Source organism: Notechis scutatus, chromosome 7 (assembly GCF_049901735.1).
Source record: "Notechis scutatus isolate UNSWTSFEM ecotype Mainland chromosome 7, rNotScu1.2, whole genome shotgun sequence".
Lineage (NCBI taxonomy): Eukaryota > Metazoa > Chordata > Lepidosauria > Squamata > Elapidae > Notechis > Notechis scutatus.
Genome location: NC_142015.1, coordinates 5,417,640 through 5,432,417, shown reverse-complemented (window position 1 = coordinate 5,432,417; position 14,778 = coordinate 5,417,640). Strand labels below are relative to the sequence as shown.

The window sequence follows — 14,778 nt, the reverse complement described above, 5'->3', positions numbered from 1 at the left end:
TGAATTACCGTCTTTTGTGTGGGGCAGCATGGAGCCCCTTTCATGTTAGCCTTGATTCCTTTCTCAGAACCTACGGAACTGATATTAGTTCCTTTTCTACAAAGCCAGGTATTCATCCTTCAAAAAACAGGGGGACGTAGATGCCACTTGATCAAACGAAATTGAGAAGCTTTGCTAAGGTGCGTGAACAGAGACATCCCTGTTCCTCCCAATAAAATAGTGTTATCTGTCTTCAATGTTCGTCCATTTGAGAGTGGACAACAAGGACAGCAATAAAGAGAGGGAACTCAGGGTGTGGACTCTAGAGATCCAACAAGAGATAGGTGTTGTGGCAGATGAAATGCTAGGATCAAATAAATCTGATGTAAGGAGTTACAAGATCCCAAGGGAGAAGCATGAAACACTTACCAAGAAGTCAATAAGAGTTGAGATTCTAAAAAGGACAAGAGATGATGGATAGATATAGAATACTTCTGAATAGGGTGGCTATTCTACTAAAAGTTAGAAAAAAGAGGTAGAAGGTAGAAATTGGAAAAATTGTAGTATGTATACTGATGTAGAATAGAATACATTATAACCTATATATATATATATATATATATATATATATATATATATATATATATATATATATATATATATATATATATATATTTTCTTAAGTTTTCATGGGTACTTACATGTATGGTGTTCGGCTTGGTTCGGGTATTTTCCCACGTCATTGTAGTTCTTTTAAAGTTGTAGCAACGTTTCAGCAGAATCTCATCTGCCATCATCAGGCTTCTTATACACACACACACACACACACACACACACACACACACACAAATGTTAGAAGTTGAAAGATTATGTATATCTAAACAATATTACTATTATTATTACTGTGTGTAAAATATATTGACCAGACAATTCTTTGTCCGCCAAACACCTATGGATGTTAAAGAAAAAAAACTATAAATAAAATTATAATAAAACACACATACAAAAGGAGAGTGAAGCCAGACATTGGGTTTGGAACAGAGAAAGTAAATTGGCAAAGATAAAAGAACACAGCCCAAATACTAATGAGTTTTCTCAAAGCTTACAACAACAGGTCGCTATCTGGACAATGAAGAAAAATATCCCATGCAATCTTGGATGCAGAAGAATCTTGCCCCTCAATGTTCAGGAATTGCTTTTGTGTTTGGCTTTTCCAGCTGCCACTTTCATTTTTCAAGAATGGGAGGAAACCAAGGAATTAAAGCATTATTTTCTTCATTTGGGTTGGGAAGGTTTGGGAGATCTGCCAGGGCGGTTTCTGGTCATGTCCTTTTAACAGAATAGAAGAGGAGGTAATTTTTATAATTGTATCTTGATGCAGGAAACAGGCTCAAAAGCTTTGGGGGGAAGCAAGGCCAATGTTAACATTGTTAGAACAGAGGCCAGTGGCTTGCATGGATGATGAGACAGGGAATCATCATCTGGACCAGGGAGACTAAAATTTACAGTCTCCTGTAACTCAGGTGCACATGAACACAAATGTGGTGCCGACATGGATGGAGCTAAGCAATATTCAGTTGTTTATGATTTGTAAACCATGTTTTAAAGATTACCATGGGTAACAAATTCATGGTTTAGCATATGTATGCCAGCCAATATATGTTGAACATACTAGCTTAGCTCATGTTAATTATCTTAGCTCATGTATGCTATCTAGAACTCCTTGGAAAGATTGAATACAAATGAAGAAATGAAATAGGTACTGATATGTGTAATTATGTTAATGAATTCAAAGTATGCCTTTATAACACAACTATCATTCTCCCCTTTGTTTTTGCAGTTAACATTCTTTTTGACACTGCAGTCAATGCTATCAGGAGTATAGATGGTTCTGAATATATAAAGTTATCTATATCTAATTGGTCAAAATAGTGTAGTGCATATATATTTTTTTTTACTAATCAAAGAGAATATTTGTAGCTCAGGGTTGAATTTTGGGGTTCTTCGTGGTCTCTGAGCTTGGGTGTTTGCTTGCATTTTATGACCCAACTAGGTAATATCATCAGTGCACAAATGTGTCTGCAAGAAAACAACCTCAAAGAACACACGGGATTCTATACACTTCTTGTTCTAACGTAGGTTTAAAGCTCTTAAACCTCTTTCCCTTTTCCCTCTCCTTTGAAATAGCTAATAGAGCGGAACTGGCATTATATGGATTTTCTTGCCATTTCTGATTCTTTAAGGTAGGACCAAACATAACAGTTGCTCACCCAAAGATTCATAAGGACACTTGAGAACTTAGCAAGATATCTACAAAATCTGATGTTTCCCAAGCTGAGAATAGAATTTTTCAAAGCCCAGTCATAATATCTGACCACCCACACAGCTGCAAGATAGAAACTCCAAAACTGCATTAACTGAGCATACCTATCCATGTGCCGATAAGGAAACTATCTTACATATACAGTATTACGACATTGTGAATTCTACAGGCATATCAGGCCTGCTCATATTCTGCCCATAATATGTAAATTTTCAGAAAGACTAGACAATTTCTACATGAACCATCTTCTGGAAGATTCATAATTTTTTATTTTATTTGTTCAGTAATTAAATTCTGTATGGCCACAATGAAAATAAGACGTAACCGATCACAGAAATAAAACCACTTTTATTTTATTTGTCACTAAGTTTAATACATGCTCGCTATTTTGTTTTATGTGATATTTTATTTCACGCATTGTGATATTTTAGATCTACAGTGGGTATTTATAGTATTGAACTGTGTTACATTTTGATTTGTTTTATCTTTGTTGTATTAGGATTTTATCTCATCTACTTGATTTTGATATGGTGGTGTATTTTTTTCAAATGTTGCTAGTCATTGACCAACCCATATTTCTGATGGTTCAGATTCTTTCATTTGTTATTTTTATTTTATATATTCCCTTTGTCTTTAGCTACATGCATTCATATTCATTCATTCATTTACTCATTCACTCATTCATTCATTTATTCATTCATAGGAATTAACAATAAAGATTCAACAACATAATAAAGTGAATCGAGTCACCATTGGGAAATATTTTCCCTAATATACATCTACCATACATCAAAGTATTAATTTTAGTAGAGTAGATCATTCTTTTTTTCATGGGTCCCCAGGGCTCTGTTGAAATGAATCCCAGATTTTTCTGTGTATGTGTGTTGTACATTAAATGATCTTTGAAGATCCTCCCAACCAGACACTGAAATCTATTCCTAAACTGATAGAGCAGTTCTGAGATACAGTGTAAGGACTTCTCTATCCTACTACTCCTTGGTTGCCTCACCAGGAAAACTCAGGACTTCATAGCTACCATCATAACTTTAACTTGTCTCAATATATTTGGACTGGTTTATCATCAGTCAACTCAAATTTATTTACCTATGTTTCTATTGTACACCTGCTAAACGGGGAAAAATTAAAAAATAGAGTAGATCTGGTAATCTAGAAATGTGTAGTTGAGAATTGTAGTATTGAATAAAGGATCCCTTTGTAAATCATCAAGAGCTAAATATTTTTAAATCTCTTTAGCACGTCATTCCTGTATCCTAACTAAGTGAGCAGTCTATTCTGTGTTTATCCTACTCTTCTTTCAGGTTGTTTAGAAATCTTTACAAGACAGAAATGGGGGAAAAATCTTTTTCTTGCAAGTTGCTTCATTGTCTTTAAATTGACAATGTTATTGGAATTTTTATTTTAAAATTAAGAACATTTTTTAAAATCGTATGTTTTGTATTAATTTTCAATTTATATCCCAATGTAATACTTTGGTATTTTCTGGCATTTTCTTTACATTTGATTTTGCTTTGTTGTATGATCATTTGGCTATTTGTGCTGAGAGAAAAGCACAAAAGGCAGAAAGTGTTTTGGCAATAATTTACTGGAAATAAAATCAGAAAATACCCAATGAAGACAATGATGTTCAATGCTTATAGGCAATGGCTATTAGAACATCATAGTATCATTCAGGAACTTGCATGAAAAATCTTATCTAGGCCTGCTTATAGAAAAATGTCAATTTTTATGCAGAAACATCCGAATAAGATAGCTCCTATTGAAGATAGTAATTTTCCCAGTAGAATTCTCCTGAGAATCTTCTCTTGTCTCCATTTTTAGCTTCTGACTATATAATGTATTTGGCACTTAACTGATATGCTTTTTCCTTTTCCTGTTCCAATTCCATGTGACATTTTAAGATTTTTAAACTGATGCTGCTGAATGCAGTTAATATAAAATGAACCTAAATGTTTTATTTAACAATTGAAGGGCCTGCTTGTGTTGGCTGTAAAAAAAATAAATACAAAGAGTGTCCAATTTGAAGAAATATAATTGGCACAGAACAATAGTCGTCTTTGGATAGATGGGGTAGAGCAGGGGTCTCCAACCTTGGCAATTTTAAGACTTGTGGACTTCAACTCTCAGCAAAGCTGGCTGAGGAACTCTGGGAGTTGAAGTCCACAAGTCTTAAAGTTGCCAAGGTTGGAGACCCCTGCCCTGTTTTTCACACCTGTGCTTCATTGCTTTACCTGCCTAATGGTTCTTTAGACCAGGGGTCTCCAACCTTGGCAACTTTAAGACTGGCAGACTTCTGGCTGGGGAATTTTGGGAGTTGAAGTTCTCCAGGCTTAAAATTGCCAAGGTTGGAGACCCCTGTTTTCGACCAGAGCAGTGGTTTTCTTGTATCACACTGTTGCCTTGGGTACTCAGTTTGAATCTCTTAAGCAGGATCACAGTTATTTACGCCAAAGGTTCCAGGTTCAGTCCTTGATTTTCTGGTTAAGTAATAAGTGATGGAAACGGATCACTTTCTGCGCAGGACCCAGTGAGTCATTATGGCAAGTCAGAGTATAAACACTGCTGGACTCGATGATTAATCTGATGTGGCATAAAATGCTTTCCAGTCTTCCTACCCCTTTAAGTCCCGTTATGTTTGATTGGGGTATTTTGGGGGTAGGGGGGAGGAACCAGCTTTGTACACATCTTCCAAAAGTTTCAAAGTAAGGGCCTTCCCCCCCCCCCCCGTTGTTTTTTTTTCACCTGCTACTTTCAATCTCTCTCTTGCAGTGTGTGCTGTATTTATGGAGTTTAAAGATAAACTTCCCCAAAACACTTTTCCTGCTCCGAGGAAACCATGAGTGCAGGCATCTCACAGAATATTTCACCTTCAAACAAGAGTGTAAGTAAAAGACGTTGGATGGGCTGCGTGTGACAAAAGAAGGTTGTGAATGTTGATGAGGCTGCATAAATGCTGCAGCTTCCCCCCCCCTCCTCCTGTAGTAGGGGCGTTTCCACAGAGACCGAGAGAGCTGCTCCCGACTTACTGTTTTCCTGACAGTCTGATTCCATGCAAGCTATCCCTCCCACTCCCATCTCTTTAGGGACCCTGCAGCCTGTAATTATTGCCAAGAGCTTTCAGTTCCAGATCGTGCAGCTGCTATCCGAATCGAAGGGAAACTGAGGGGCTCCCCCTTTAAGGCAGATTCTTGACCGATTCTATTTATCTAATCCATCCATCCATCAGTCTGGTGAAAACCAAAACAAAAAAAAGGAATAATCCGAATAAAATGTTAGGGAGGGAAACCCCGGTTCAATTCTCCTTTTGATCAGTTTCAAAATCCTGCAGATAAAAATTTGCTTAATTCCCTCCTTCCTTGGCTGCAGTTCTCTTTTCTCCTTGCATATTTAAATATTACTTCCCTGGCTTAGCACATTAGCTTAAAAAAAACCCAAGTGTCTCCTTGTGTCCCAGCCTCCCTCCAATACAACTCTTCTCTGCTTTGTCTTAAAACCTCCTTGTGCTGTAGAAATTCAGCACCTTCTTGTTTCCCTGCTTGGTGTTATTAAACTGTGGAATCGGAATTCAACCTAGGTTTTCCTTGGAATGCAAGAGCCCCTGAGACTGCTTAAATTTTTCTACTCTGTTTGGTTCCAGCATCTTAGAGGTAGAGCTCTTGCCTCACAATCAATCAGGAAGCTGTAAGTTCAAATCTTAGGTAGAGTCAGATATTTCTCTCTTTGGGCACAATGAGAATATATCTGCTGAACAAAACTCTGTACTGGCAACAGGAAGGGCATCTGGCCAGTAAACACTTAGCTCCAATTCCCTTGCCCAGACTTCACCCCCCAAGGGATTATGGGGTCATTAAACGACAATGATGATCCCATAATCTATAAGAAGGAAAGGAAGGAGACTGCTGATGTGCCATTATCAGTTGCTGTCAGTCTTGCCCTGGCTTATAAAACCCGATGGGTTGCCTGCTTGTTTTTCACTCTCCCCGATTCATGCATATTCCACGAGAAATAAATAAAATCCACTTGCCATGCAAGTCTAGTAGGTAAGGCACCAGGCTAGAAAGCAGAGGAGTTCCACTTCAGCCATCAGAGCCAGCTAGGTGTCCTTGGGCCAGTCACTCTCAGCCCAATCCCACCTCACTGGGTTGTTGTTGTAGGGAAAATAGGAGGAAGAAAGGAATATTGGGTGTGCTGGCCGCCTTGAGTTATTTTAAAAAAAAATAAAGGCAGGATGTAAATAAATTACGAAATGAATAATATGTGGACAAAATCCATTCAAATTCTGGAAATGAAGATGGTGAAACATTTTTGTCCTCATTTCTTTACTTCCTATTGAAAAGAGCAATGCAATTTTTAAATTGGTGACATGGTAAGTAGAAGACGCCAAGATTACAGGTACCTGGATATACCCTCTTCATTATTTTTCTACTGTGAGAACAAACCTATCAGTCCTGCCCGTAATTATACGGCATAAAGATTAACCAGGTTCTTTGTGATAAATTCATTTTGCTTTCCCGTTTCTTACAACTTGCAATGACAGGACCCACGTTCCTTTCAGTAAAACTTTAAATAGGTGGCTTTGGCTCCTGGCAGAATTTCATTTTGAAATGAGAAAATACTCACCCTGTACTTGGAGGATTCTGAAAAGGTAAAGCAATTATCATCATTAGATTTTTATCCTGCCATTTTAGTATATAACTCAAGGTGGCAAACATAACTAATCCTCCTCCCTCCTCCTCTCTTCCCCACGACAACAGCTCTGAGTGGTGGGTTGGGCAAAGAGACAGTGACTGGCCCAAAGTCACCCAGCTGGCTTTTGTGCTTAAGGCACAGCTAGAACTCACAGCCTCCTGGTTTCCAGGCCAGCCGCTAACCACTACCCTGAATGGATGTGCAAAAGGTGTTTTTACACCCAACCGAAGGTAGATTTATAAAACTGCCTCCGCAGGTTTCATCCTGAATGAACGAACGAATGGTTTTAAATGAAAAAGCTGAGAGCAGTGGCATTCAGACTCTTTCACAAAGGATTATCAGTCACTCCTCAGGAAGGAAATCAGCACGGGATGAACATGAAAATGTTCCTTACTGCTCCAATTTCCTCCAAAGTGCCACGGCAAAGGAACTCTGGAGTTCGTTCCTCCACATCATCACCAAGGATGAACTGGTGCGACTCAACTTGCTTGCCCTCCACCTTGCCTGAGCTGTGTGCACTTCTTAAAAACAACAACAACTGAGAACTTTCTGAAACACGCAAGGGGTCCGTGAGAGATTTCTAGGATTTATTGTTAGATGAGCTGAGATTTGAAAATCTCCAAGTGTCGTGAGTGTGAAAGTCGGTGCCTAAGAGAAAGGAAGGAGCAGGCAGTCACAGTTCTTGTTCTGACCCAGCTCCCTAAACACAACAAACCCTCTCTAGCTGAAGCAATGATTCCATTATTAGGAGAGCCAGGAACCCCGGCAAAAAGTTTCTCTTTCACTGCAGGCTAACAAGTCCGTCCGGCAGGGAGATGAATAGTTGTCTGCCACATCTATTCATCTCCATCTCCTGCCTTTTATCCCCAGAGCTATGGTGGAGCTTCGCTAGCAGCGGTGGCTCTTCCTTCCCAAGGACCGGCCCATAGATTTCCACTGCTCTCCTCTCCTCTGCCTTCTGTGCATCATCCACGCATCAGGCACTGGACCCAGCTGTTCCTCCTCTTCCTCATCGGCCACCTCCAGACCTGGGAGCTGTTGACTCTCTGTCTGAGGGCTGATGGACACCTCTCCCTCCTTCCCTCCCTCCCCTCCCCTTTCAATGCTGACCCTGACTTCCATGCTGCCGCCTCCTCCTCTGATTCAACCGCTGGAAGGGCCGGTGGCCGACAGGCCACAACAATTCTGTTTCCAGCTTTAGCCCCGAAAGAAGCCTTTTGGTCTATAGATCAGTTGTTGTCTGTGCCAAAATTTTGCAAACCCGCAGCCTTTATAACAGCTGCATTTCCCCCCCCCCCTTTCTTGCTGCAGGTCGAATCAAGTACTCAGAGCGGGTATATGATGCGTGCATGGATACATTCGACTGTCTTCCTCTCGCGGCCCTCTTGAACCAACAGTTTCTGTGTGTGCACGGTGGGCTCTCTCCTGAAATCACATGTCTAGATGACATTAGGAGAGTAAGTGGTCTTTCTTCGCTCTTTCCGCCCATTAAACGGGTATTTCTCCAGAGTGGTGTCGACAGGATCCAGGCATGGGATATATTCAGCTCTGCTTGGCTATAGACTGAATAGAAAAACTGAAGACACCCGGCCCCCTCCCCAGTTCTTCTATCCAGTCTTGGCTTAACTAGACTGCTTTATTGATAGCTCCTCTGTTTTTTAGCCTGTCAGGCTAAATTTCTTTGGATTTAAATTCCACCAACAGTCGTTTTTACAACCTTTGACTGGGTTTTACTCACAGATTTTTTTGCAAAATTACCGGTCTAGAAATTCAAAACTTTTCTTTTGAAGCTCCCTAAAACTTGTAAACAAGATTATATAGCGTATATATATTATATTCAGCCACTAACCAGTGGCACCTCTTCTCCCTCAATACTGAAGTGAGCAGTTTTGAAAAGAAATTTATTTGTAATCCTTTCAGAGAAACTATTAAGCAGGACTGTTTTTCTCTTGATTTTATTTAAAATGACTTTCCATCGCTTAAGCCTCCTTTCCACAGAGTAGATATTCCTCCCATGGAAATCAGTATGGATCACATGTTAGATATTTATTTCCAAAATATCCCAGAATGCGGGAGTCCCCAACGCCCAGGCCATGGCCCACTGCCGGACCCTGATCTGTTTAAAACTGGGCTGCCCGAAACGGTGGGCGAATGCCAGCATATCCTTCCTTGCACGAGCAACGGGCAAGTGCGTGCACACACACACACACTCCATTTGTGCAGGCGACAGGCGCATGTGCCATCCCCCTCCCACAAAATCATAAACATTGGGGAACCCTTGTCATAAGGGACTGTGCTATTTTCTAGATAACCTTTTCTGCACCTGGCCTGTTCTGCATGCCTTCAGAATACGTCCTTCTCGTCTTAGAGATTTGCATTCACAATCACCGTTTTTGTTTTGTTTTTTTGGCCGTATTTGTCTTTTCAGTTAGACAGGTTTAAGGAGCCTCCAGCCTTTGGTCCAATGTGCGACCTACTATGGTCTGATCCATCGGAAGATTATGGCAACGAGAAGACCCTGGAACACTTTACTCACAACACCGTTCGAGGTTGCTCCTATTTCTACAGGTGAGGCAGAGTTCAAGCAACATTTCTAAACTGAAAAGAGAATGGCCCAGTCCTCTGGGTTTTCGGAACTCAGCCACATTCGAGGACCCTGTCCAGTCAGCCTTTAGGTTCCTTCAATATTTTTGTGAGGAATGTCCCTTTTCTGGACGTTTGAGGAGTGGCAGCCTGATCATAACTGTCAATGTTTGTCAGGTCATTATATTATAATTAACTAGAATGCAGCATTTGGCACAACTGTATTGTTTTCCCCACATGCTAAATTCTTTGCTTCTGGATAAAGTTAATCATCCATATGTAAATCAGAGAAAATAGCGAAGAACTTATTACTTATCTTCTTATAAGTTATAATTTTCAAACAGACCTACTCTTATATCTACTATTTGTCAACAATACTTTGGATGAAGCTCCTGAGATGAAAAAAAAATGTTGGCTTGTGTGTTTCTTTTGCGTTGGCCTTTTTTTCCTTCTTAACTTTCCCAGAATCTGTTTGACATTTCATCCGGGAACATTTTGATCTGAACTGCTGTGCGATAAAGCCCATATGTGTAAATTCACAGGTAGCTTCTTATTAAAGATCATTGGTTATTTTATCACACACTAACGCGTCTCTAAAACCTTCTCTTTCAGTTACCCTGCAATTTGTGAATTTTTGCAAAACAATAATTTGTTATCTGTGATTCGAGCACACGAAGCCCAGGATGCCGGGTAGGTTCATACCAAGTTATGTTTAACAACTTTCTTGGTTAAGGTGTTTTGTAAAAACAGCTTGCTCAGCCTTTGCCTGTTTTTCCAGGTACCGAATGTACAGAAAGAGTCAAACCACAGGTTTTCCATCGCTCATCACCATCTTTTCTGCACCAAATTACCTAGACGTCTATAATAACAAGGGTAAGCTGTTGAATGTATGTGAGGAGTGCCTAAGTTAAATTTTTTGTAAATTTCTCTTAAAAAAAAAAAAAGTACCTGTGTTTCCCTGAAAATAAGAGCCTGTCATATTTTTTTTACCACCAAAAAAGGCACCAGGTCTTATTTTGGGGGGATGTCATCCACTGACTAACCTCACTTGCACGTGTCACCCCCAAGCCTCCTTTTCGCTGTCAGAGGCCTTCAGGAACTTCTTCTCCTGCGGCCGGCAAGGCTTTCCTGAAGGCCTCTGCAAACGATAACAGAGCTCTGGATCGATCCATAGCTTCTTTGTTCTCAGCTCCAGAGGCTTTCAGGAAAGCCTTGCCAGCCTTGCCGGCTGCAGAAGAAATGGGCCAGCGAGGCAGGTGTCGGGGTGTGCAAGGCCTGGCTACACCTGCCCAAAGGTAAGTAGTAGTGCAGCTCCAACTCCCCCACCCATCCCCACCCTAGCTTAATTTTTACCTGTGCACTCTGGAGTGGGTGGGATCTTAATTAGGGCTTATATTGGGCACATATGTAAAAACCAAGCTAGGGCTTACTCTCAGGGTAAATCTTATTTTTGGGGAAATGGTACAATATCTTTACTTGTTTTTTGCTTGGCTGGGAATGTTGTGACCAGATGTTCATTCTATATTAGAAAAGTATAAAAGGGTCTGTTTCTTCTTTCTCTTTTCCCATTGTTGGAATTCTCCCCAGCCTGAAGACTTATCATGAAAGAGGAGAATGGAATAAAGGCAGTCCTTGACTTACAACACTTCATTTAGTGACTGTTCCAAGTAACAAGGCCCTGAGAAAAAAGTGACCGATGACCGTTTTTCCCTCTTATTGTGGCATCACGTGGTCAAAAACCAGCAGCTTGGCCACTGACTCACGTTTATGACCGTTGCAGTGGGCCATGCGGTCCCCTTTTGCAACCTTCTGACAAGTAAAGTCAATGAAGAAGCCAGATTCACTTAATCATGTTACTAACTGAACAACTGCAGGGATTCATTTAACAACCATGGCAAGTAATGTCATAAAATGGGGAAAACTCATTTAACAAATGTCTTGCTCAGCAGCAGAAATTTTGGCTGAGGAACTCTGGGAGTTGAAGTCCACAAGCCTTAAAGCTGCCAAGGTTGGAGACTCCTGTCCTAAATAGTTTTAGTTTTCACTCGGGTGCTTTTTGTTCCAACTAGACAGCATCTTCTGTGATCCTGAGCTTGGTCTGCAATAGTTGTGAACTTGCCACATTCTGCTGGCCCGGTTTGACTTTCCTGTCAGGCTGGATGAACCAAATTTGATGTTTTGGGATGGGGTTTCGTTTCCAGTTCTCCTGGCCATATGCAGAATTTATGTAACCACAGGAAGATTTTAGACAGTGGAAGAGGGAGTTGTTTGTTCACACTCGGCCGACATTATACAAGTAGCCTCGTTTCACAAGGTTGATGCGAGGACAGTTAAAAAAAAAAAAACACCTCTGAATTTCTTTGGAACAGTTAGAAAAGCAAATCTGATTAACAAATATTAACTAAATGTCAGAATCCATTGGATGCTGTTCCTGTGGAAGTGCGTGTCCTTATCCAGATGGAGTTCTAAATTTGGGGTTCATGGTTTTGGTATTTGTGTACCCCTATTCTCTAATATGGCCTCTGTGCACCCTGTTCTCTTATATGGCCATAAAGGGGAGATAGAAATCAGTTTTTTTGCTGTTCAACTAGTTAGGACCTATTGTGTCCGAATGAAGAATTAGTTGGTAATACATTCAGTTGGTCTGAACAAACAGTCTTGTAAAACTAGTAAGTCCTTGACTTACGACCACAATTGAACCCAACATTTCTGCTGCTAGGTGAAATGTGTGTGAAGTGAATTTTGCCCCATTTTACGACCGTTCTTAGCCACAATTGTTAAATGAATCACTGCAGTTTGTTAAGTTAGTAACCCAGTTGTTAAGTGAATCTGGCTTCCCTATTGAGTTTGCTTGTCAGAAGGTCAGAGAAGGGGACCATGCGACCCTGGGACACTGAACCCGTCATAAATATGAGTCAGTTGCCAAGCCTCTGAGTTTTGATCACGTGACCGTGGGAATGCTGCCAACAGTCCTAAGTGTGAAAAACGGTCCTAAGTCACATTTTCAGCGCCATATGGTCACCAGATAAGTCAAGGGTTACATTTAACCTCTGCCTGTTCTGACTCAAGCCTTGTTCAAATGAAACAAACACAAACTGGGTATAAAAGCAAACTTTTTTTAATGTGGCGCTGGGAATTCTTTGCCTTCCCAGCCAAGAGTCATTTAAACCTAATTGTCCGAGATAAAAGCAAGCCTTTTCAAGGTTGCAAAAGGCTGCCAAGAACAGAAGACTAATTATTGATTAAATATCCACCGACAGAAGTTTCAAAAACAAAGCAGAGTTAGGGCTTCAGTGAGGACTCAGAGTCTAAAGAACTTCTTTGCTTCCTGCAAAGAGCACATCCCTTATGGGAGAGGCAATCCCCTTCCAGCCTTACTCCTGAGTCGCTCTTGCTGCTTCAGCTGCTCTCTCCTGGGCACAGGCTCCCCGGGGTCCTCTTCCTCACTGTTGTCGGACTCTGAAGACTCAGGTGGCAGCACCTCACTCTCCTATAGTCCTGGCCCCATCCCTGCATCAGACGCAGGACCCTCGTCCGAGTCCTCGCCAGACTCCCAGACTGGTTCCCTTTTATCCTCGCTGTCCGAGAGCTCTGCCATCCGCACCTGCTGCCGGCGAACCACAACACCGCCCTTGAGAAATGAAGCTAATGACTCCTTGCAGTCAGGTTAGAACAGGGGTGTCAAAAGTGGCGGCCTGCAGGCCAGATGCATCGCGCACAGGCCACGCCCACCCCAGCTCCACGAATGGGCGAAACGTCATGGGACAGCAACGTGAGTTTGACACCCGTGGGTTAGAAGAAGAGAGCACATAAGGCCAGTGCTCGTAACAGAGAACACTAAAATATGTTTGGACATGGCATTACTCTTCTTCTTTCCCAGTTTTCAGCAGTTGGCCTCGAGCAAAGATAAATTTTTGTCTGAGTTGAGGATGTTTCCTTTTGTTTAATAGATGCCTTACCTAACAACAGAACTGTATTTTCAGAGGTCTGTAAACCTTGGAAGGGAGGTACAAAATCAGCCCTCATCCTGTGTTGTTTTCTTCCAGCTGCTGTTTTAAAATACGAAAATAATGTCATGAATATCAGACAGTTCAACTGCTCTCCGCACCCATACTGGCTTCCAAATTTCATGGATGTTTTCACATGGTCTCTGCCTTTTGTAGGAGAAAAGGGTAAGGGATGAACAATTGCCTGGGATAGATGTAGACCCTGAGCCTTCTGTTGCTGTCTTCTAAGGTTGTGCTTACTTAAGACATTCTATTTTGATGAAACTATGCAAAATCTTGTTTTCAGAGCAACTTAACCTTTGAAAAAATAACCAGGCTACTGGCTAGTATTACTGTAGTGGGAAATTTAGATTAAAATTGTAACAGTTTGAAAAACAGCGTTGAACAAAATCAGCATTTTCTGTTGGTTCTGGAAAATAATTTTGATTAAATATTTTTTGTTGAGAAAGTAGGCACAACTCTTATAGGCTTCTGTTCTTCAATAATCAAAGTTTATTTGTTTAAACTATCCTTTTCTTGCTGTTTTTTCCTTAAGATATCCTTTTTTCTGGATCTAATGTAGTCTTCATTCCATAGACTTGGTTCTGATTCCTCAAAGTCATGTTGTAGTCTTAACAGACATTGATAGTATTCCTACATCTTAGTGTGTGTGTGTGTGTGTGTGTGTGTGTGTGTGAGAGAGAGAGAGAGAGAGAGAGAGAGAAAATGCACTTCCGTGGGGATTATGAGACTTGAAAGAGTAATAACTATTGCAAAGCCTTTTGACAGTCTTTTAAAAGCGCTATAGTTGGTTGCCACTTTCAATATCCTTAAAACTCTCCACAGTTTTAAAAGTTACAGAATGTCTTTAATTGCCAGTTCAACATAAAGCCACATGTAGTTCAAAAGCCTACAACAGGGGTCTCCAACCTTGGCAACTTTAAGCCTAGAGGACTTCAACTCCCAGAATTCCCCAGCCAGCAAAGCTGGCTGGGGAATTCTGGGAGTTGAAGTCCTCTAGGCTTAAAGTTGCCAAGGTTGGAGACCCCTGGCCTACAACCTGTGAGAAACACAAGGAAGAGCTTACTTCAAGAATAACATCCGCTAACACAGATCCTGGGGCATCTTATGTTTAAGGAGTGCCACCAAACACCGTACTGGAGTCGTCCAATTTCATCTTCTGATAGACGAGATTAAATG

The 14,778-nt window shown here is 40.9% G+C and overlaps 1 protein-coding gene across 4 annotated transcripts in view; it reads left to right on the top strand.

Moving 5' to 3' along the window:
• The window catches only part of PPP3CC (protein phosphatase 3 catalytic subunit gamma), a 74,381-nt gene that overhangs the window by 40,432 nt on the left and 19,171 nt on the right, over positions 1-14,778 (top strand). For all 4 annotated transcript variants that reach the window (XM_087969636.1, XM_087969634.1, XM_087969635.1 and 1 more), the window contains exons 4-9: positions 5,090-5,201; positions 8,321-8,466; positions 9,438-9,577; positions 10,205-10,282; positions 10,371-10,465; positions 13,639-13,764. In XM_087969636.1, coding sequence (XP_087825762.1) covers positions 5,090-5,201; positions 8,321-8,466; positions 9,438-9,577; positions 10,205-10,282; positions 10,371-10,465; positions 13,639-13,764 — 697 coding nt within the window. The remainder of the gene's footprint in view (positions 1-5,089; positions 5,202-8,320; positions 8,467-9,437; positions 9,578-10,204; positions 10,283-10,370; positions 10,466-13,638; positions 13,765-14,778) is intronic.